At 37.0% G+C, this 23,733-nt stretch overlaps 1 protein-coding gene across 2 annotated transcripts in view; it reads right to left on the bottom strand.

Annotated features, from left to right (window-relative positions):
- Positions 1–6,152: 6,152 nt before the first annotated feature.
- Positions 6,153–23,733, bottom strand: part of FAT1 (FAT atypical cadherin 1) — a 124,687-nt gene continuing 107,106 nt past the window's right edge. Inside the window, exons 22-27 of one of the 2 annotated variants that reach the window (XM_081333081.1) lie at positions 22,666–23,128; positions 21,883–22,036; positions 21,224–21,334; positions 18,329–18,957; positions 17,255–17,392; positions 6,153–8,404 (exon numbers count right to left, since the gene is read on the bottom strand). In XM_081333081.1, coding sequence (XP_081189207.1) covers positions 7,791–8,404; positions 17,255–17,392; positions 18,329–18,957; positions 21,224–21,334; positions 21,883–22,036; positions 22,666–23,128 — 2,109 coding nt within the window. In that variant the 3' untranslated portion in view covers positions 6,153–7,790. The remainder of the gene's footprint in view (positions 8,405–17,254; positions 17,393–18,328; positions 18,958–21,223; positions 21,335–21,882; positions 22,037–22,665; positions 23,129–23,733) is intronic. The other variant, XM_081333082.1, reaches the window with a different exon arrangement.

Raw genomic sequence — 23,733 nt, 5'->3', positions numbered from 1 at the left:
TCGGTAGGTCTTGGAGAGACAGTACCCAACATTTTTTCTATCTTTTGCCACTTGATGTACTTGGCTGGATAGCCTTCGGGAGAGCTTTCTGGGAGAACAGAAGAAGGGAAGAGCAAGAGGAAGATGAGAGGAACGAGGAGTTATTTATAATAAATCTATTTTTAGTCAAATAGGTAAGGAAGGGAGGAGTGGTTGGGAATGGACGGAAGAAGAAGAAAAAAAAACAGTTCTGAGTAGAATGCTACCAAAACTTCCTTTGAGTACAGTATTTGCTTTGCATGGGGAATGAGAGAGCAGGCAACTCAGACCTCGGCTAGAGGGGTAGGAAAAGAAAACAGCAAAGGAGAATCCAAATGTTTTATTTTTATTCTTCACCTTTGTAAAAATAAGTAAAAATCAGATGCTGTACGTTTATGCCATATTACTTACGTATCTACAAAAAGATGCAGATTACATTTCCTGACTGTGAGATGCAGTGCAGATTTTTCACACGATTTCAGAACACACTAGAATGGGTGCCTATCTGGAACTGGGATCCTTTCCAGCCATCTCTCAGGGGCCAGCTTGGTTTGATCAGCAGAATATTATGAATTGGTAGCCAGATTGTGCTAGAAATCAGTATTTCTCACCCTTGGAAACTTTAAGGTGTTGTGGACTTCAAGCTCAAAAGGTTGGAAAACACAGTCTGATTGGTGTAAAAATAGCAGGGAAATAATCCTTTCCCCCTCTCATAGAGAAAGCTCATCGCGTTTATTTTTTAAAGGTGCATGTCATTAAATTCAATTTATGTGCAAAGCATATTTACATTATTCAAACAGCCTTAACAAATGCTAACCAAATAGTCCATAGGGCTGAATCCCCCTCATTTTGGTGTCTACGTAGCTGAAAAAGAAAGAGTAATAATGCCTTATATGCAGGGCTTTTTTTCTCATAGAACGCTCAGAACGGAGTCCGGCACCTTTTTTGGATGGAACATTGTAGGGTAGGCAAGGCGGGTTGTAGGACATGTGTGAGTTCCGGCACCTTTTTCTTTTACCAAAAAAGCACTGCTTATATGTGAAGAAAGCACAATATGTAATTATTTGGACCGTTCAGAGAACTGCCCCTTTTCTTTTTTCAAAGAAAAAAAGTAGAATTTACTAACCAAAATGCACTGACTCTTACCCATTTGGTGATTATGTCATTTTGAAGTCCTTGACACCAAATAATGAAACATGCTGTGCTGGGCTATAAAAAAAGGGGGGGGAAAGCAATCAGTCATGAAGTTTAACAAGCTGAATAAAAAACAAATGAAAAAGTAGGAAGTGATAGATGTGTAAAAAAATAACAACCTCTAAGAAGATGCAGCAGTTTCCTATGGTGGCATGCCATTTGCTAGAAGGAGAAAAAAACTGTGCTAAAAATAGCATCCAGTGCTCTTACACGTGCCTTATGCTACAAGGAAAATTTCTCTGATTTGTTCTGATCACAGATTCAGAGGAACATTGGAAAGTGAGGCAAAAGAATGATGCACCACAATACTAAGCCAGTTTTTGTCAATCAAGCTATTCTTGCGACAAAACAGACTTGTTAAAATCATTCAAAAATACAAAAAGTATCCAGGACCTCTCCTAAAGCTATGTTAATTCAAACCAGTGTTCAGCTATTATATCTGAAAGAAAGATGATGCTCTGTTTAAAATAAGCCCCACCATTCAAATGTGGACCATAGTTTTGTCCAATACCCAACTTCTCCAACTCCAATCCTAGCTGTCCTAGCATCCATTCCTGAAGAAAATTTCCTCTGTCATGAATATATACATGTGACACATTTGCATATAAGTTTATGTATCCTGAGTTGCCACAGCTACATCAAAAGACAGCTTGGCCAGAATTATCTCCTTCCAAATTTATACTGCTTTATTGTACACTGTCCAGAGTCATGATCATGAGATGAGCAACTATATAAAGATGACAAATAAATATTAATTGAAATAATCACTAATTTAAAATAATTTACCTTTAACATAAATAGCTTGTTTATAAAGTTAATTGATTTCCTGCTGGCATACAATATACAAATCAGTCTCAGACACATGCATGCACACTATCTTGCTGCAGTAGAAAAAGAAAATAAAAAAGACAGAAGACAAGGGAATAACATCAAAGGGAAGGGAAGGGAGGGGAAATGAAAGGAAGAACAAAACTAGTTGGAGATGATACAGAAATGTGTAAGTAAGCAGAGGGCAAACAAGGGAATAAGGTGCCTGTAAAAGTTGGCAAACCCCAGAAAGCTCTGTAGCTGCTTCCTGTTGTGGGGAAGGGTCTACTCCATGATGGACCACACTTTCTCTGGGCCCATCTCCACTCCTTCATGGAAGATGCAATAGCCCAAATAGTCAATTCTATCCTTATGAATTTCACACTCTGAGAATTTGGAGTACAATTTAGCAGTGTGGAGCTTCTTTAGGACTGAAAGTTACTCTTTGGGTTCTTTCTTCCCAGTACTCTTTCTTCCTGACACCCAAGTGACCATCTTGGCCTCGAGGAGTCTTCTAGGGCAGCAACTTCCTCCAATCAGGTGGAGGTGTCTTTCCTGGGATAGATCTGGATGGCCGACTCACTGCAGTCTTTGGTACCAGCTTCCCATTTTGCTGCTGAGCAGAGACATGTTGTGCATGCACACACACCCCTCCCCAGTAGGGCAGATGCCTCTCCAGGTTGGGCACTGTTGCAGACCTTGCTTTATGTAAGGACCTGCCTCAACTAGATCTCCCAAGAAAGCAGAACTCTTGAAACAGGCATTGTCTCAAAAGGAACTTTTTATTGAGAGTTAGTGATGGCAAGAGATCAAAGCAAGGTCTAAAGATTTAGCGCATGAAAGATTACATCAAAAAGGCAATTCAGAAGTCCTTCCTCCAGTGTCCAACCATCCAGTTGAAATTCAGCCAATCCACAGGTGCCACAGTATTACGAGAATCTAGAGATTCAGCGGGTTTCTCAAGGTCTCTCTCGGATTCATTTCCCAATGTTCCCAGGCTCTGTTGTCTGGAGATAAGGCAGATGTTTTCAGGTCATATTCCTCTCACCCCGAGGGAAGGCACCCCATACAGAGCTGAGCAAAGCTGATAACATTCCCCCTCCGTGCAAGAATGGCAGGCCCTGAAAATGAATATATAAGTTCAAGCAGGGAAGGAATAAATGAAAGAGGTGAAGTGAAGACAAATACATTGGAGGGGTTCTGACAAATATACTAGGTTTGAAGGATATAATGCTATGTGACCCTAGCTCTTAACAACATAAAACTGCTTACCTCAATACAATTCAGGAAAATGTACCTTCTTACGTATCCTCAGTCAATTGCGTTTCTGGAAATCTTGATGGCCATTCTGTATTATTTCAGTTACAGTAATTTATTTTAAAAATATGTCCACTGCCGAATACTGTCTCTTTGTGCTGGTATATACCCATAAAAGGTGTATTTGAATAATACTATAATTAAGTGGTTCATTAAAAGATGTAGTTCTCTCACTTCATTTGGGAAGATGGATCAAATCTCCATGTGTATTTTGTTTCTATGCGATCACTGCTTACCTTCCAGAACACCAGTTTTACATGCACTTTAATGAATGAGCATTCAGTTAATCAAGACATGATTCATTACCTTCCCCTTTCAACACAGGTATCTTTTTTTATATAGCAAATGTCACCAACATAAACATTGCTGATGGGTAACAGCATCCCCAATCCCCTCTCCTTTGACTTTCCTTTAATCAAAGCATCTGAAGACCAAGGAGAAGCAGTATTCATTAGCAATGAGCCAAATATGGCTTAGTGTTTGAAAGAAAATCCTTGTTCAGCTTGGACAAGAAATTGCCTGTTTAGGGAAAACCTTAGGAAGTTCTTAATTTGGTAGTTGTCCTTGCTTTGTGCAGTCATTGCCCAGTAATTTGAAGCCTCTTTAGCTTTCTGCAGTTCAATTAAATTGCAAAGAGGCTATGAATGAATTCCTCCTAGAAGCTGTTTCTTACCAGGGATTAAGTGCAACCCCATATACTGCAGGTAAAGAAGAAAATACTGTTATGCAACAGTAAGAACACAATCTTAAGTTAAAACATTGTCAAAAAGTTCTAAAGCATTTCTTTCAGAATTAGAAGAAAAATAGAAATCTTTCACAGAAGAAAAAAAACCTAGGAAACAGATTTAGTGAAGTATTAATCCTTTCTTTCTGCTTTCTTTTCTTCCTTTGTTCTTTCATTTAACCACTTTTCAATTCTGATTGGGGAATTCTGGGCACTGGAGTCCTCTAACTGAAGTTGAAAAACATGGTTGTAGACGCAGGGGTGTCAAACTGCCGGCCCACAGGCTAGATGCATCATAGCAAAACCGCGCCCACCCCATTGCCGACAATGGCAAAAAAGTTGCGATTCATCGCAAGACATCACATGACGTTGCGAGTTTGACAGCTCTAGTGTAGAGTTCAAGTAGCCAATTTTCACCACATGGTGTCTCACCAACTGTAAAAAGCAGCTCTTCGCAGTGGAAATTGTATTATGCCCTATTAGTGGAAGGCCATTTTAGTGGATGCCATTTTTTGATGTAACTACAAAATTTTATAAAATCAAGAGAACATTCATGTTTCTGTTATATTTCCCAGCAACTGTCAAAATTACTGACCTCATAGGATTCCATTTACTAGATTCATTTACTCTCAGAAGAGTAAAATTGACTGAAACCAGCATTTCTCCAAGGCTAATCATAAAATTTTCCTAGTGATGCTAAATCTCACTGAAAATATGTTCTCATACTTGGTTTTTTTTTAAAAAAAATAGAAAATATACAAGTAGTCCTTGATCTATGACAATTGGGGCCAGAACATCCATCATTAAGCAATTATGGTCATTTAAGTGACTCATGCCTGATTTTATGACCTACAACCTCTTTTGCTGTGATCATTAAGTGAAGCATGTTGTTAAGTGAATCTGGCTTTCCCAACCTACGTTGCTTTCCAGGAAATTCCCTGGGAAGGTCACAAATTGTGACCATGTGATTATGGAACACAGCAATGGCTGTTCAGTGAAAGGACTGGTCATAAGTCATCTATTTCAGCACCGTCATAACTTCAAATGGACCTTAAACAAGTTTTCATAAGTTGAAGACTATCCGTATTCTTATACCATCCCTGAAATGCTCTTAAGATGTGATAGTCAAAACTAAATATAATTATTTTGTTCTTTGGTGCACATAACAGAATCAACTGGGAAATTCTTTTCCAGAAGTTACACCGAGATAAAATTATTTTGATACAGCTTGCAAAAGAGGATTTCCACATTCACTGTATGTAGACAGTTTCAAGGGTGCAAATCAATATGAAAACCCAGTTTGTGAAGAGTGTAGTTAAGCTTCCTCATACCAATGTATATAATACACTGTTACAATTTGGATTATCAAGCTTGATTGCTTGAAAGATGAGGGATAATTTCATTGGGCTTTCTTTCATTCAACAAAGCAAACCTGGGACAGGCTGTTGGCACAAAATATGGTGTCGAGTGCTCACCAGTGTTGGCTCGGTGGGCGCACGTGATATCTGTTTAACAAGCTCTGTAACAGCTCGATACAATTTGAACTGTTGGTTTTATAAAGTCCTCTGTGACTTGGCATAAGGTTACCTGTTGGAGCTCATCTGCCCAGTTAGCCCAAGCAGTTCAAGACATAGTTTATAGTTAAATATAGTCCAATTTTATATTGATACAAAACACTAAGTACTCAATAAACTTGAACAGCTGAAAGGTTTCATTTACTAAAGGCATCACTAATAAACTAAAAGATGTTTGAAATTTCTGGCAATAGCAACAAGGGTATCATATAACAACTATTTACCAAGTAACTTGTGAGTCTTCCATTCTATTCTGTGTATTTTTACTATGATAACGCACTGCAGTGTAACAGGCAATATATGAAAGATGTCATTCTTAAGTATGTTATCTACTGTCTCTAGATCATGAATCATGTATTTGATTTTTTTTAAAAAAATAAGCTCCTACTGCCACCTAGTGGATTGACTGCACACAACCAGAGCTTGGTTGTACCAAGCAACTTTACATTTTACTACTTATAGATTTATAAATTTATATATAAAAATGAATGAAATAGAGTAAACAAAGCTACAGTATTTTATTAATAATTTATTATCTGTAAGAAAGACTGACTAATGGTAGATTTCAGTAAAAACCTTTACAAGACTGCTGCATCACAAATATACAGACACTATAAAAACTGTGCTGTGATTTTGGTTCTAAACAGGAATGCAGTGGGGCTCAACACACTGTTCAGGAAAAGAAAAAATGGATACTGTTCCAGAATACATAAACTTGTGTAAGACACTGCTATGTTTTTTGCCAGAAAATATCAGATATGTTTTACAACTGGAAATTATGTACAATTGGAAATGCATGGGTTATTACACTGAAATATATAAGTGATAACACTGATTTTCTGTGAGAACACATGTAAATACAGTAAACCTAATGAACTAATAAGGGGAAGAGCATTTGTTCAGCACTCTGTGTTGCGTAAAATCTGAATCTGATTTAGAGCTGCACAGTGAATAAGATTCCTTACGTACGGACACAGAAGTTATACAGTGCATGGGTTGATATCCTTTGCATTGTAAGCCTACTAAAGAGAGAACTGTTCAATCAAGGGTTTACTGTATAGTGATTCCTGAATACAATAGTGGGCAAAATTGTGGAAACCTTTTGGGAAAAGTGCATTTCTGAAGTTTGATGGCTAATAACACTTTTTTTTGTAGTACCATAAAATTATATATCAATGGAAAGATAATTTAATCAAGAATGTAATGCAACAAAGTTTGTTCAATTATCTGTACTGTATTCTATGAAAAGTTATAGCCAAATAACCAGAAAAAGGAAGCAAAACTTGCTTAGATTGATAACAGGTAGCTTTCCTTCATCTGATTGTAGCCGATGAGCATGAGTGTTTAGAGAGCCAATCAGGTGTGATCTTATTTTGGCAATGAGCCAATCAGATCACAGTAGGATTCAGTTATTGATGTCATGTATTGAAGCTGGCAGGACGACATTTGTCAGTGTGTTATGTGATTGCTATCAGGTTGGTTGGGTTTTTTTTTGTGTTCTTTCATTTAGTGAGCTTGTAAAATGTAATAAAATTAAAGTAATGGTGCAAAGAGTTGAGTGGTTGCCCTGAAAGCGATGTATTAAGTGAACAAGTCTACAGTTATGAAGTAATTAGAAGAAAAAATGGAGGAAACTTAACCAAAGGTGGCATTTCTACTGTACATTTTTTCCAAAAGGTTTCCACAATTTTGGCCACTACTGTATCATGAAGCCCAGGGTTTAATGGCACACAGAACACCACTAAATCAATGGAAATCAAACCTTAAAATTATCTACAAAATCTAGGTAAAATTACCAAAATCAAAACTGTACATAAAATTTACAAAAATATAAGAAAAATGATTTATTTCTGAATGATATAAATACATTTATCATGCTAAAATGAGGAAGTGGTGTTTTTTCTGTTTCTAACACAGACAATGTAAGTACAAAAAAAAATACACAGACCTGTGATTAGTGAAAATGCAGGAGGAAAAAAAATGGAAAATTGGTTAATATGAGCTGCATATTCCATTGCAGCCATGCCAGTTTTAGTTCACTGAAATAATAGTGCTCAAGCATTGCCAGGGAGGGAAAAAGCTCTTCAAGATTCTCTACAATCCTTTTTTTTTAAAGTTCATTAGCATCCAGGCACTTTTTTTTTTGAGGAAGAGTATCAGACTTCTGTGTGCTGCTGAGGATCAAGTGGAGGAATGATCACATCTTCAAAATGGCTGTCATCCCCACTTTCACAGTCACTCATCATTACCTCAGACTCCATTTCACAGCATGCTGACATATCAGAGCATGAAGCTGTGGAAGCGTATGCAGAAATGGACATGTTCTCTACAGGGTCTCTGCTATAGCCTACAGTGTAAGGAGCAAAAGTTTCTTGGAAATTTGTAGGGATTCCATTTATTGTGTTCTGAGGTTCTGAAATGTCTGAAGGGTAGTGATGGGGAAGATACTGGTTGAGATTGAATCTTTGCCTGCTCCTCACCGAAGACTCTAAGCTACCTACAGCGGATACGTCCCTGGATTGCTGTACAGAATCAAACTGATCATTATATTCCGGTGGCAAGGGTGGGAGGTCATCAGGAACAGGGAAATCATCTGGTGGAGGTGGAAAGTCACTTTCAATGTCATAACCTCCAGCATAATAGTCAGCATCAATCGAATTTGGATCTGTGTACAGAGGTGCCGTCTCTTCAACAACTTCATAATTTGGATATTCTTGTATGCCAGGCAGTTGGACATTTGGCATCCAGTCAGAAGTATCCCAGTGATAGCCTAGAGAGCAGAAATAAAGATCTACTGAAAAACCAAAGCAAAATGCATCAAGAACAACTAAGCCAACCATGATTACAGAATGGGAATAACTGGAGTAATTTGCTCCCAATGGTTAATGAAGACATTCATTGTTACTACCACAAGTTCATAAAGTGCCATGCAGTATATAGTGTATTATCCAAGTCTGAATTAGCTTAATTTCAACATACCTTATGCTAAGTTATGAAAAGATGTAGTTGCATAGCAACTTTTAAGACTTGTTAATTTCAACTTCCAGAATTCCCCAGCCAAGGAATTCTGGAAATTGAAGTCCAAAGGTCTTAAAATTGCCAAGGTTAGACGTCCCAGGCATAGCATTGTTCTTTGGGTAAAAGAGTTAAGTGGCAGCCACTTACTAAAAGCACTTTCTTTGCTTGTAATGCTTGTACTCCATTATTCTGATCCAGGTTTATTTAGAAATAAATCTCACTGGATTTAGCAGTATTTCCTTCTCAGTAAAGGTATATAGAAATACAGGTCTATTACAATTAATGGAAAGTAGATTTTTTTAATGAATTACTGACTTCAATGGTTTTGAAATAGGATTTTTAAAATCCATTTTTGGCAACTGACCTACCTATATTGCTTTTCCAGTCTAAAATATGCAGTAGTTGTTCATACTGTGAATTTCCCCACTTGTAATCTAAGATTCAAAAACTTATTTTAATATATATTGTATGTGCATGTTTATATGTGGGTATATGTATACACACACACCTGAGTGGCATATTGTAGGAACAAAGTGGGTATTTCAGGAACTTTTTTCTTTATTCTTTTACCTTTTAACAGATATGAACAAACTGCAGTAATTTTAGGATATTTCTCCTGATATACAAGAAATAGATTTACTTAAGTATTAATATGTATTTTTTTTAAAAAAGCATACACTAAAGTAAAAACAGAATGAACAGATTTAGGAATATGCACGGAACGCAAATAGTACAGAAATAAAGTTATCTTTGATCTGGATTGGGACCAATAAATTTAGGATCCAATTTTAAAAAATGGTTAATATTACTGTCACTAATATTATCAATGACCTACCTATCAGCTCTTTAACAGAGTATAAAATATAATTGAATATCTGATTTTTTTTAAGTATTAGTAACAGCATTCAGACATTCATGTCAAAACAGATATTAAGCTAACCATGCAAAAATTTCAAAACTGCTTTGTGTTGTAGAACAAATATAAAATATGTAGAAAATAAAGATGAACTAATTTGGCTACAAAAACATTGCAGTGTTACAAAAAATAACACTTCTCCAATTCATGATAAATTCTAAAAAGGTGTATTTTAAAACATTGCAATAAAGTGTATGAATTACAACACAAACACACACTAAGCAACCAATTAAAGGCAAGTTAGTGCTGTGCACATTTAAATGAGTATCACTGAACATCTACATGCAGAAGTCACCTCTTGAATTGCCAAGGTCAGGAACAGCAAAAGACTCTTTAGAAGACAGGCAAAAAGAGAGGGAAAACCCATTTAGTTGATTAGTTCCAAAATTGTAATGGCCCTAAACCCTACATGATGGTGTGATAATGGCACACAAATTCATGTTCATTTTATTAGTTATAAAATGAATATAGCAAAGGCGGAGATCCTTGAAGAAATATTAGGTTAGTAGCTAGATGATGATAACATTCATCAAATAATCTTACAAAAAACGTAATATGAGTTTCAAAAGGCGATTCAGTATCTCAGTCAAATTTGGGTGTGTGAAATTAGTTATGTGCCTCCTTGGATCTAATAAAAGTGCTTATTATGAACCTCATGAATTTCCAAATTATCAGGGACATCCATCTGAAGATGTCCTCCTTAGTTATGAAGACACTCCACTATCATTCATGTAAGGAAACACCTTTTCGTATGTGACTATGGAATGTGTGCCTTAGGTAGAGAGAGCTGGGTCCCACTGTCCTAAAATTTGGGAAATTAGTAAAAGCATTTTTTTTGTCAAGTCTGTAGCTGTTAACTTACTTGTTTAATTACTGATTTCAAATGGATTTTAATTTGTTTTAGCTTATATTTTGTACGCTTACAGTTGCAAGCTGTAAATAGATCAACGCTATCATATAGACAGAAAGGTATAATATAAAGCCAATAAATAAATAACAACCACAACAATAAATGTCTGAGACCTAGGCAATTTTTGAAAAGTATAAATCTTGATCTTGGTTTGTTTTATTTTAATATCCACACTGATCTTGTACCACTGCTATGACCAATATGAGGATTACCGGTTATTTTTATAAAATACAATTAGCATTACAAATTTAGTGATTGTATACAAATGATAAAATTTAGAGTAACAAGCTAAATGTGGCCTGCAGAATCTCCCTACCTCAGTGTTTCTCAGTCTTGACAATTTTACAGTATGTGGTCTTTGACACCCAAAAGTCCTCAAGCAGCTTGCCTTCTGGCTAAGAGAATTTTGGGAGTTTTAAGTCCACACCTCCTTAAGTTGCTAGGTTGCAAAACACTGCCCTCGATGGTCTGAAACCTCCTTCCTAGCGTTGGCCAAGGGAGGCTTCTTTCAGGCTAGGAATCTTCATCAGCAGAAGAATGTGGTATAGTTACCACATACCACCCTTGGAGATAGCTATCAGTTTTGAAGAAAGCTTTTTATTACTATCAAACCCAGCCAAGCACCTAGAAGGGTGCATCTAGGTAGTCATTTGTGATATGTAAGAATGTGTTGGGTGCATGTTTTATATGTGTTAAATTGTTTCTGCATATATTTAAACAGACAGATGCTTTGTCCACCCCCCTGAAGCTTTGCACTGGTTCGCCACAGGGCTGTGTGCTTAGCCCCTACCTGTACTCTTTATACACATATGACTGTGTATCATCTGACCCATCCACTGCGATAATTAAGTTCGCAGATGATACAACTGTGGTAGGTCTCATTACAGGTGGGGATAAGACAGCATACAGGACAGAGGTACAAAAACTATCCATATGGTGTAGTAACAACTTGCACCTGAACTTCGGCAAGACGAAAGAGATGGTGCTAGACTTCCGGAGAAAAAAGGAGGAACCTGCCCCACTTTACATTGGGGAGGACTGTGTGGAGAGTTTCCTCCTTTAAATTTCTGGGAGTCTACCTCTGTGAAGATCTGACCTGTACAGTTAATACAACCCAGGTGGCTAGAAAAGCCCAACAGAGGCTTCACTTTCTCAGGGTCTTGCGGAAGAACAGGGTAGAACAACGGCTAATGACCCTCTTTTACCAGTCTACTATAGAGAGAGCGTCCTCTCGTATGGCATTGTGGTTTGGTATGCTGGTCTGACAGCTGCGGATAGGAAAGTATTACAGAGGGTGGTGAGTACAGCACAAGACATTGTGGGCTGTCCCCTAACACCACTGGATGACATCGCCAGGGCTCATTGCCTTGGAAGAGTGAGGAAAATTCTCAGGGATGACTCACATCCTGGACGGTATCTCTTTACTCTCCTACCATCGGGTAGGAGATATAGGAGTATAGCCAGCCGCACCAACTGGCTGAAAAACAGCTTCTATCGTGGGCTGTTAGGCTCTTGAACGGGAAATAACTTTTGTGAATTTTATGCAGAATTGACTTGGGAGGTCGGTGTGTGGTGTAGTTGGTTCACATGGTGTAGTAAGATGGAGGGTTTGTTGTCACTGTGTGTTGGGGGGGTGGGAGCACAAAGGGAGGCTCAGCTAATCTCAATGTACACATAGTTGTACTTTGACAATAAAGGTTCATTTCATTTCATTTCTATAAATGTATGTGTATGTTATAAGAATAAGAATGGGTATGCTGATAAATAAAATGTGAAGGATGATATTTTCACTCTGAAATTTGATGGATATGTATAACTGACTGGAATCATTTCATCTTGTCTTGTTTACTTTTCGAGGGCCCTGACCATTGTGGCTACATGGTCTACTCTAACCATGTTCAGGGTTCACCAGGTAGATACTGACTCATTCCTCAGGCTTTTTTCCTTTTAAAAATGTTTATGTGTATATTATTGTAAGACATGGGTTTTCCACAGCCTTATTTGTGGATGGAGGTATTTGTAGACAATGATTTTGTAGCATTTAGGGAATTTGTGTGATTTTTATTAGTTGCTTCCCCTATGTTATATCAGGAGCCTCCAGAAACAAAGATCATCCATTACACTTTCTTTCTCCTATCTTTTAAGTTATCACACACATGAATAGCAGCACATAAGCAACACTTTTAGTATATGGTATTTCAGAAATACTACTTGTAGTGCCTTTTGTATAGAAGGTATGTGGATATATGTATTTCTATGTATAGAAAATATAATTAATACAATTAGTTTCATATTATTGCTGGAATAATTTGTGTTACTGGCCAATTATCATTCTGCCTAATATGATGTCCTTCAGCTGTGTTTGGATTAGATTTCATTATCTCTTTTCTAGCCATCTTGCTTGGAATTCTGAGAACTGTGTAATACATATGGAGAACATTAGATGTGGGAGTTTGCTGTATTCAAATAGTCAATATAGATTTGTAAATTCAGTCCTATTATAAGTAACACTATCACCTTGCACTAACCTGAATGCCAAGAAGACGTAAAATATTAGTTATTCTTACACACTTATTTTAAATAGTTCCTACACTGCAAACTATTCTGTCTTCCTGCCCAGTTGGGAACACTTGTATATATAAAAATAAATTAAAGGAATTTTCTCAATATGGGATGAGATCTACACGCAGAACAGAAAACGAATATTTGGAGATTATAGAATAATATTTGGATTATGCTTTTCATGTAAGCAAATAATAAATGTATGCAAAATGGGGAAAAATCTGATAAAGAACTGAACTGTATATGAACTGAAATGAACATGTACACTACTATTTGTAGTATACTACTACTATTTCAAACTGATTGCAGCCATTTAATAACCTTTTCACCAATATTATTATAGAAGTGGGGGCAGAGGGATTGCTTTATTCTGCGGAATTTCTACATTTTATCAGTACAATAAACTCTTGATCTGCATTCTACTATTGACACAAATGTATTCCAATCTGGTCCCCCTCAGATGTATTTAGACATTATGTACATCCCAACTGGAAATTCCAGCAATCAAAGTTCTAATTTATCTGGAGTTTTTCCATGGTGGATGAAGATGCATTATTAGACAAACATTTAACTGCTATGCTTTATACCATTGTTGTCAATAATCCCATTAGCTATCTATACATGAAGACAGAAAAGGGGAACTCTTTTATAGTTATGCAGTATTTAGAAAGCTTTTAGAATGCAAATCATGGGTGAGTAGGTTTTGGGTTGATGAAGACTACAACTTCATCCATTCACAATCCCCTTTTTTTTCCTCATCAGGAAGAAACTTTACATTTTCTCTACAAGGACAACCATCACTAATTTATCTCAACCTTCCAATACTTAAGAATTTGCATATGGGAGCTGCATCAGAAGAATAAAGTTAGGGGGGACTATAGGAACATCTTATGATCTTGCTAATGCTATCATTTATGCATCTTGAGGATTGTAGAATGTTACCATTCATATTCTTGAATTAGTGCCATTTGAGTATTACAGACTTCTGTGTGGATGTGGACTTTTGGGAAATCAAGTCAGAACAATACAGGGGTACATTAGACATCTCATTTAGGCTCCTTCATAAATCAATAAAGATGTCTATTTTAAGAATATAGAGCAAGTATATACAGCACACATTACTAATAATAAAGCAAATATTGTACATTATCTTCCAATGTTTCCTGCTTAAAGTATAGGGCATGCAATGTTCTACACAGGCAATAAATAAAAATGAAAGTTATATACCTTCTTTTCCCACCGAGTCAACAACAGCATTGACAAGGTGTATTACAGTCACTAGGGAAGCTTGTAAAAAGTATGGAAGCAGTAAATTAAAAAAAAACAACCTATGATTAGCAACCATTTCAAATAGCACATAACATTATCAACATGAATTAATGTAAGATTTATATTTTTATAAAAATTACATGCAATGTAAAACTTAAAACACTCATACAAAACATACACCTTCCCACTGCAGATTAGCACTAGCATTGTTTCATTTTGATTATACAGAGACATTCAATTGAATTAGTCTCTAGTAGAATGAAAACATTTTAAACCTGCAAATATTAACAATCAATCCTATCTACGTGAATGGCTTACAAAGGTTACCAAAATTAAAAATGGATTGCAAAGAGAAACATGCATATAATTTTAACAATCATTTATACTCATTCACTCTTCTTTTCATACTTGTATATAGACTGTCAAACAAAAATGCAATACAGCAATTATAAATTGCACACATAAATAGTGTGTGCAAACAGAAGTGTGTTCAAGCCTTTCACTATTGCACTAATCTTTTTGGAGAAAAGCATTAATTTACCAGGATATGGATCATCAAATTCCTATACTGCACCTGGATTCTATTTGTTTTGAATTATGTCTGAATTAGGTCACTATCAAGTTGCAGGGAACACCTTTAGATTTACTGATACAAGAAAGTGAGTTTAAAGTATGAAGAATGCCAGTCAGAGCAATTAACACCAAATAGATTCTGTTTTATGACTATGTGTATCCCCTGTGGCTTGCCACCTGCATATTTGCAAGCACCCATTTATTAGGGAAATAAATACAAGGCAGTACATAATCCATCTTTTGTGCAGGCAAGATGTAGAGAAACAGGTTTTCTAGCAAGTTTTACGTGAAGGTTGTAGTGACACCTGGAAAACTGACAGGTAAAAAGGCAGTGGTAGGGATGGGCAGAAAGGACAGGGGAAGAATATTTTACAAAATCTTGAAAAGCACAGGGACAAGGCAGAGTCTATGGGTTTTTCTCCCCACAAAATAAAATTGAGGTTCCTTTTAATAGGTTAAGGCAGGAGTTTTATAGGAACTAGTTCAAAATAAACAGAAGCAATGGCAGGAAGAGAATTAGGATTAGAGTTAGTGGAAATAGAGGTCGAAAAAGGAAGCATAAAGTGGAACAGTATTTCTGAGAGGTTTAATTACATTTCTGAATTGTGCTTTCAAATTTGCTTTTGCATTTTATTTTGTTAGCTGTCCCAAGCATCCTTTTATTTAATTAAATAAAACGAGATGAAGTTGACAATATTAAAAAAGGAAGTGTGTTACTAGAAGTAATAGGGCATTAGAAAACAAACCACAGCTTAAAAGTCAAACTGGAGGGTGGGAGGCTTGATTTAAGTAGCCAAATTGCTGGCTCTATTTCTTTGCTTCTTCTTAATTATTATCTGCCCAGGCTGCATCATTCTTATAGCACATAATATTTTCAGCTGCAGCCTGCAATTATGATATTTGTCATTGCTATTCCTCTCTTATCATGCTGTATTATATTAACTTATTTGGAAACAGCATTCAGATATACAGAAAAAAAGAAACATTTGTAGTGTAATAAAAGACAGGAGCACATTTTGAAACTTCTGGAACTTGACAAATGTAGTTTTATTATCTACTTAGAAACACATACACACACACACATTTCATGAAAAGCCATAAATCAATAAAATTTTACTTTTTTAAAAGTAATAAAAGGAAGTTTTAATATGTAACATTTTATCATAAAAATGTGTTTTTTGATATACTAATAAAAATTTACAAAAATATTTTAAAAGTAGCAAGCTTTGTGGTAATTTAAAGGAAAAACTACTTAAGGTTAAGTCAAATTTTAAAAAGTAAAAACAGATTTTCTGGGTATACTCGATGGGTCATGCAACTTTCAGAACGTTTTCCCGTTAAGATTATAGTGTGATTCTGTTAAGTGGAATATTTTTAATGCACAAAGAGCACATTATGCCATGATAAAGACTAAAGAGACACTTAGCCCTTATCATGGCATAAAGCAGACATTTATAATAAAGCCCCTCGGGACAACTTCCTTCATTACTTATGTAAACAGACTTACAAGCAAATCCCTTATACTCTGCTTTCGCTCAGTACTGCTCTGATCCATATGGGAGCTGAGGCAGCAGCAGCAAGGGAGAAAAAAAGGAAACAAACAAAGCTGTAACCCAATTTTAGACGTTTATAGCCTAACATTAGCATCAAACAGCTAATGTTTATACTTCCAGAGGATTATTTTGCAAAAGAATTATTTAGTTGTATATATAATCAATTGGGGACGCAGTGGCTCAGTAGGTTAGGACGCTGAGCTTGTCGATCAGAAGGTCGGCAGTTTGGCGGGTCGAATCCTGAGTGCCGCATAACAAGAGTGAGCGGCTGTTACTCATCCCAGCTTCTGCCAACCTAGCAGTTCAAAAGCACGTAAAAATGCAAGTAGAAAAATAGGGACCACTACGGTGGGAAGGTAACAGCTTTCCGTGCGCCTTTGGCGTCTAGTCATGCCGGCCACATGACCACGGAGACGTCCTCGGACAAGCGCTGGCTCTTCGGCTTTGAAACGGAGATGAGCACCGGCCCCTAGAGTTGGAAACAACTAGCATGCATGTGCGGGGGAACCTTTACCTTTATAATCAATTACCTATCAAACTAGGATACATTAACTGATTTAACAACTTTACTGAGCCAATTTACATTATGTGGAACATGTACATTCCTATACAATATTATGGCATTGATTATGAAAGTATAAAACAGATTATCTGGTGATTAAAGTTAAGGAGAGGGCAGGTTTCCTCCACTTGGTGTCCTTCTGATGGTGTTGCACAAATCCCAAAAAGGAAAAGTTGTAATTCTACATGTCTGAAGCGCCCCAAGCTAGAGAAAACTAAGATGCAGCAATGATCAGTAAGGATCTGTTGTGTACCTACCATTGTCATCACATGATTCTGACTGGAATGAGCTGAGGGACTGGACCTCAGACATACTTTCCCGAGCACTGTAAGGCTGAGACAACTTTTCTTCCAGAGGCTTCTTTGGCAGGCAGGAATCAAGATCCACAACTTTAGCTAAGATGGGGGAAAAAACCCCACAAAATTAAGGATCATCAGAATGGAATCAGTCTATCTCATAAAATAGCGTAAGAAATATGAAAGACATGTACTGATTTTATTAGGTGTGCCTTTCTATAGATCTCACGTAGGCTTAATGAAAGGAATGGGAGCAGACATTAGCTAGCATAAACAGTATGTTTCCACATAGAATACAACAGAGAAAGGTTAATGGATCCTTCCTTCTCCACGTTGTGCTGGAAACGTCAGTGACTGGGTAATTTTTCATGGCATACATTCCCTGAATCCTGTGTCCACTGTTAAAAGATGCGTATTATAAAACAATTAAGTGGCTTGAGCAGTCAATGTTTTTCATTTCTCCTCACTTCAACTTTTCATTGTTTTTGGTGTTTTCAACAGTAAAGTTACTTATTTGAACATTTTGAAATTAGGAAAGTAGCATGTTCCCTTCTGCTCTACAAAAGCCAGTGGTACAAACAGGATTTTCTGTCTTTAGTGTTCCATGTAATCCAGACGTTTCCTCTCTAATTAGAAATTTTCTTATTTCTATGGTCTCAAACTGTGGAATCTCACAAATATGTATAAATCATTCTGCATGGAAGTGGAGAAAAGAGAAAATGCTGCATTACTTTTTTCAGAAGTGCATACACATCTACTGTTTGAGCTTCCAGGGCCTTTCTGACTGTACAGAAAACAGTTTTCTATTTTTGGATGATCACATTTCACTTGCATTTAACCATCCTAATTAAGTTTCAGAGAGAATCATTTACTACATAAATGATAAAAAAGTGACTTGTTACTTGATGTTTACCTTACATTCTAAATTGTCCCCAGTCACTTTATTGCTAGTCTATGATTGATAATGTTACTGCAAGACACATGTCTCAACATCTATCAGCAAATCTTTTTAATAGAAAGAAAAGGAACACTTACTGTCATAATCAAAGTCCCAGCTGGGTTTCTGTATTGAGTCACTGTCTGATGGAGAATTGGATGGAGGAGGTGGTGGCAAATTAGGAGCTACACTGCAAACAGCCACTGTTTTTCTATGACCATGTACAGAGTCAGGGTTAAAAGTAGTAAACTCTGGATGTTCTGGAATAGTGGAACCTTCAAAAGAATTTCTGTCCAAGTTGTTTCTAGAGTCACTTGGAATGCTTGGAGTATATGAAATGGGGCGTACAGGCACCTGGGGTGGAATGTCAGAATAAATGTTCTTATTCAGTTTGGAATCAAAGTATGGTCTTTGCAAGAAAGCTGTTGTGGTTCCTAGGTGTTTGTCTTCTGGTTGTGGCTGGCTTTTCCTCTTTTTTCTGATCATTTGGCGACAGAAAACAAAAACCCCAACTAGGACTAAGATTGTTGCTATGAAAATGATTATTCCAATTACTTCGGCTAAGCCAATGTTCCAGGAAGTTGAAACGTATTTATTGAGGACCTCAACACAATGTTTTCCTCCAAATCCATGACTACAGTTACAGTTATAGGCACCATATGTATTCTCACAAAGAGCGCCATTCTGACATGGGTTTTCTATGCATTCATCAACATCAGTTAGGCACCTACAAAACATTAAAATATGTCAGTCTGTGAATACCAACAGTGTATTATTCAAGTTACACACTCACAAGTTGATGCCAAGATTCTTATCATACAAACTGTAATGGGCTGTAATCTGAACTCCTGCTGGGAACAAAAAATAAGTTTACTTTTCTAGGTCAATCACAGCAAACTAGAACCTGTAATCGTATTGTATCCAACCACTTTTCTCAAGTTACTTTTCCATTCTGATCCATTTTCCCAATTGGTTTGTGGTCATCCCAACAAGCAAGGGGGAGAGAAGGCTCTTCTATTTTGCTTTCTGCTATCTGGGGGCTATTGCTTGGAATATCTCAGCCAGTCTTAAAGTTGCTATGGTTGGACACTCCTGTTTGATGGTCAAACAGCTGAGCACAATTAAACACTTTGTTGCCATGGTTGGTGAAGATGAAGAAGTCCCTAACCTAGTCAACAACTTTTCTGGACAGATAGACAAGACAAAAAAAATCCCCCTCTTTTTTATTATTGCCATGAAGAAAACTCTAAAACTAGTGCTAAAATTTGGTGTGGCAAACTTTCCTATGTTTCTCACCACTTCCTGTCTTTGCAAAGAGGTGTCTTTGAGTGCACATTTGCTACAATCCAGTGATAAGCAAAAAAGTAAAAAAAATAATGCCAATGCTTGTGGCAAGCTCTCTTTGGCAAATGAGGTTCTGCTGTGCTGTTGCACTCACCACACATATCCCAGGCCCTTGCCCAGCGCCTGGATACAAGGCCATCAATAGGAAGAAGACAATAGCAAAGGTCAGCTGGGGGGCAGCAGGGATTTGTCGTAAAGAACAAAGCAGCCAAAAAGGTGGAGATACTGGGAGAGTGGAAAATAAGCAGGTGTTAGGAACTGAAGCATGCCTATGGTCATAATTGTGGGCAGGCTGCCAAATGTCTGATTTTTTTTCACAGGACCAAGGGGATGCTGCAATGCAACTTCAAAGACCAATTATACTTCTAGTCATATTCTATCTTTCCTTCTATCTTTTCCAGCATTAAAGTTTTCTCCAGAGAGGTAGGTCTTCACATAATCTGTCTGAAGTAGGATAATTTTTGATCCTGGACATTTGTACTTCTAGTGAAAACTCTGTGTTGATTTGTTCAATGATCTATTTGTATATTTTCTTGGTTGTCCATTGTATTCTCAAGAGTCTTCTCCAATACCAAAATTCAAAAGCTTCAATATTCAATATCCTGCTTCTTCAATCTCCAACTTTCACTTCCACAGAGTGTCACAGGAAATTTCAGCCTGCATTATCCTGATCTTTGTACATACCATCATGGCATCTGAATATCTTTTCTAAGACTTTCATCAATGCTCTACCAGGTTATAGTTTGGTGTATTTCTTGACTGCGTGCAATTTTGTCCATTACCACTGCAACTGAGCCATCCACCTTGCTTGACCCCAAAAGGCAGAAACTATCACTTGGATATATTAATCCTAAGGCTTATATTGTATCCATTGTCATTAGTTTTATCTTTATATTTATTTTTTTCAATATGCACCTTGGCTTTCATTACTAGAAGTTGCTGTTATACCTATGTCATCAACATATTATATTATATTGATGTTTCTTCCTACAATTTTAAAACCATGTTCATCTTACCGTACATTAGTTTAGTATAAGGCTATTTTACAATACATAGGCAATTAATATACATAGCAAGCTTCATTTTTTCCCCAAAAAATCCTAATTTACTATCTCCAAAATACTGTTGCTTTATGCAATTCAAGCAATTTGCTGGCTTATGCTGTAAACAGTTCTATTTGTACTTTATAGGCTATGACTTCTAAACAAGAACATGGAGTTCTTCTCTTTGATTTATTCCCAGAAGCCTACCTCAACACCACAGCAAACAAATTATACTTAGTAGTATCCATGGTTTGCTGGCTGTACAGAAAGCCAGTGGGGATGACTATTTGCTGATAAACTAAAATTTAGACAAGTCCTTGTCTCATGTGTCAAATGAACATAGTGATAATACAAGTTATCTTTGATCATAATGTTCTGTATTCAGAGACCATTCCAAGACCATATTCATGGTTGAATTTATGTTTCAGCCTCTTATGATAAAACCAAGCCTTAAAAATGGGTAGGTAACATTCTAGACGACGACGACTATGACGACTACTACTACTACTACTACTACTACTACACACACACACGGTAAGAATTTTTATTCTACATTCTATGTAAATGAGAGCAATTAAAACTGTTAATTGTACAAAAGTTACCTACCTCTCACCATGAAAACCGGCCTCACATTCACAAACAGGTCCATCTAAGCTATCAATACATTTGCCACTATTCTTACAGGGGTTGTCTTTGCAATATGGACCAATCTGACACCTAGGGGGGAAAAAGATGTCAATTACCTCCTAAATCAATCATTCAAACCTGAGGAGCTATGAATGTACCCTTGCCAACTTCAGCATATCCAGCCAGGAGGCTGTGGAAAGTTATTTTGTGTACTAAATGGCGTGAGTCACAATATGATTCCAGGATTATTAACATTTATCTTGCCTCTGTATTTGCCCTGAATATAAACAGATATGATATCATAAATTTCAACTGCTTGTTTTTACAATTCTTGCAGGGCAAATCTTGATTTTCCAATAAATGTGCATTCCACAAAATCCATAGCATGTTTTGACTCTCCACAAGAATGACTGAAACGAGACATGTTTATTTGCACAAGCTTGTCCTCATTTGTACCTTACTTCTTCAAGCAAACATGAAAACCTTCTTCTGCTTCAAACGAAGTAAATGGATGCAATGCTCACACAGACCATTTTCTCAAAGCACACTTGCAAGAAGAGAATATTATAGAGGTAATACTGTCAAGATAAACAGACTGGGATGAAACTTATTTCAACAGTTAGAGAAAAGCATCCTACCTCTGACCTGTATATAGCCCTCTGCACTGGCAGATGAATTCATCATTGATGGAAATACAAGTGCCACCATAAAGGCAGGGATTGGAAGCACATGGGTTGACATTTACTTCACAGTGTGTACCCATAAATGCAGCTGCACACTTACAATAATAACCTGCAATGAAAGCCAAGAATGAAAGCATGTCACTGTGCTGCACGGAAAAGACAATCGATGGAACCTTTCTGAAACCCAAATTTAGATAAATCAGCACAAAAGCATCACAGATATGCACCACTCCTAAAAAGGTGTAAAGAACCAGTTAATAAAGCTTAATAATATCTTACTATGGGATAAATAACTGTAAATATGATAAGTCATTTCAGAAATGATTACAGCATCGTAATCAAAAGAACCTAACAAATCTCATTCCTTTCAAAAGGTTGACAGTATATGAAAACTTTAAATATTGAAATATAATAAAGAGTCCAGATAACTTTACCCGACTAGCATTTTGAAAACCAGACACAGCAGTGTTGCTCCACCAGGGCATTTAACATTTAGGTTAATTGAACTGAATGGCATCTGTGATATGCAAGGTTTTTTTTAAAAAAAATGTTAAAATAAAAGACCTTCTCACTTGCTCTGGGGAAAGTCTGGTTTTAGACTATCACTTGGAAAGTATTCCAAACAGCTAATACAAAGTTGCAGTGAGATAAAGTGGTCTTGTACAGCACTACATTTGTGATCATATAAAAATAAAGCCATGCTAAATACCAATAAACAAACAAACAAATAAACCTTACCTCCAGTGGGGAGTGGATTACAAATGCCTCCGTTCTGGCATGGACTGCTTGAACAATCCTCCATAGTTGTCAGTAAACATCCAGGAGATACATCTACAGATTCTTCCATTTGAGCATAACTCCGGGGTTTGTTATTTAGAGGCAATTCTTGACCATTGAGTATAATGGAATCCATACAGCCTCTGAAGCCATTGCTAACCTGTGGGCTCCTTCCATGTCTCATACTCTGCTGTCGAATGTGACCACCAAAAAATACATGGTTATCTAAATTCAGTGTCCTGAGAGTACCAGGGGCAATACCAGAGGCAGTGTGGACCCTATCTAGAATCAGTTTAGCATAGTTTCCATCCACTTCAAGGGACACTGAATGCCACTGGCCGTCACTAATTTGAATGCTCTGCACAGACACGATTCCAGGACCGCTTCCACAGTCAAATTTGTATTGAAGTTTCCCATGGTGAATCTAAAAGAAAGAAGAAAGGTAACAATTAACTATGAAGACATTTCATAGGCTCCACTTACAAGAATGTCAAACGTGAACAACCTTCTCTGACATATTGCCTGAAAACTTTAAGAACTACAACTCTAGATTTTTGAATTCAGTACCAAAACTTGATATCCCAACCTCTAAGAGGGTATCAAACTGTGGTTATATTATACAATCATAGTTCATCTAACATCACTGAAATTCAACCATTCTTTGTTAATGACCACTCATTCACTGACCATTCAAAATTCAACAGTGTTGAATTAGAGGTACTTACGATCAATTCTCAAAGTTTCAGTTGTCCCAGCAACATGACTGCAATTTGGCAACTGGCTTGCACTTAAAATAGCTGCATGGTCACATATTTGCCATATGCAACCTTTCCTATCAGCTTCCTACAAGCAAAGTCAGGGGAAGCTGGCAAGGAAGGGTAAATTTCCCACGCCAAGCATCATCCACTCCAAGATTTGCTCTGCTTGTGCCATGCTGGCCCTCATGTACCATTTCATAATCCACAGCAGCCACCCCAAATCTTGTTGTGCTTGTACTGCACTGGATATTTGTACACCCTCCTTTCTCCA

The sequence above is a fragment of the Vipera berus genome (assembly GCF_964194415.1).
Source record: "Vipera berus genome assembly, chromosome: 7".
In the NCBI taxonomy this organism is placed as follows: domain Eukaryota; kingdom Metazoa; phylum Chordata; class Lepidosauria; order Squamata; family Viperidae; genus Vipera; species Vipera berus.
Note: the sequence above shows the minus strand (reverse complement) of the source record. Positions and strands in the feature narration are given on the sequence as shown.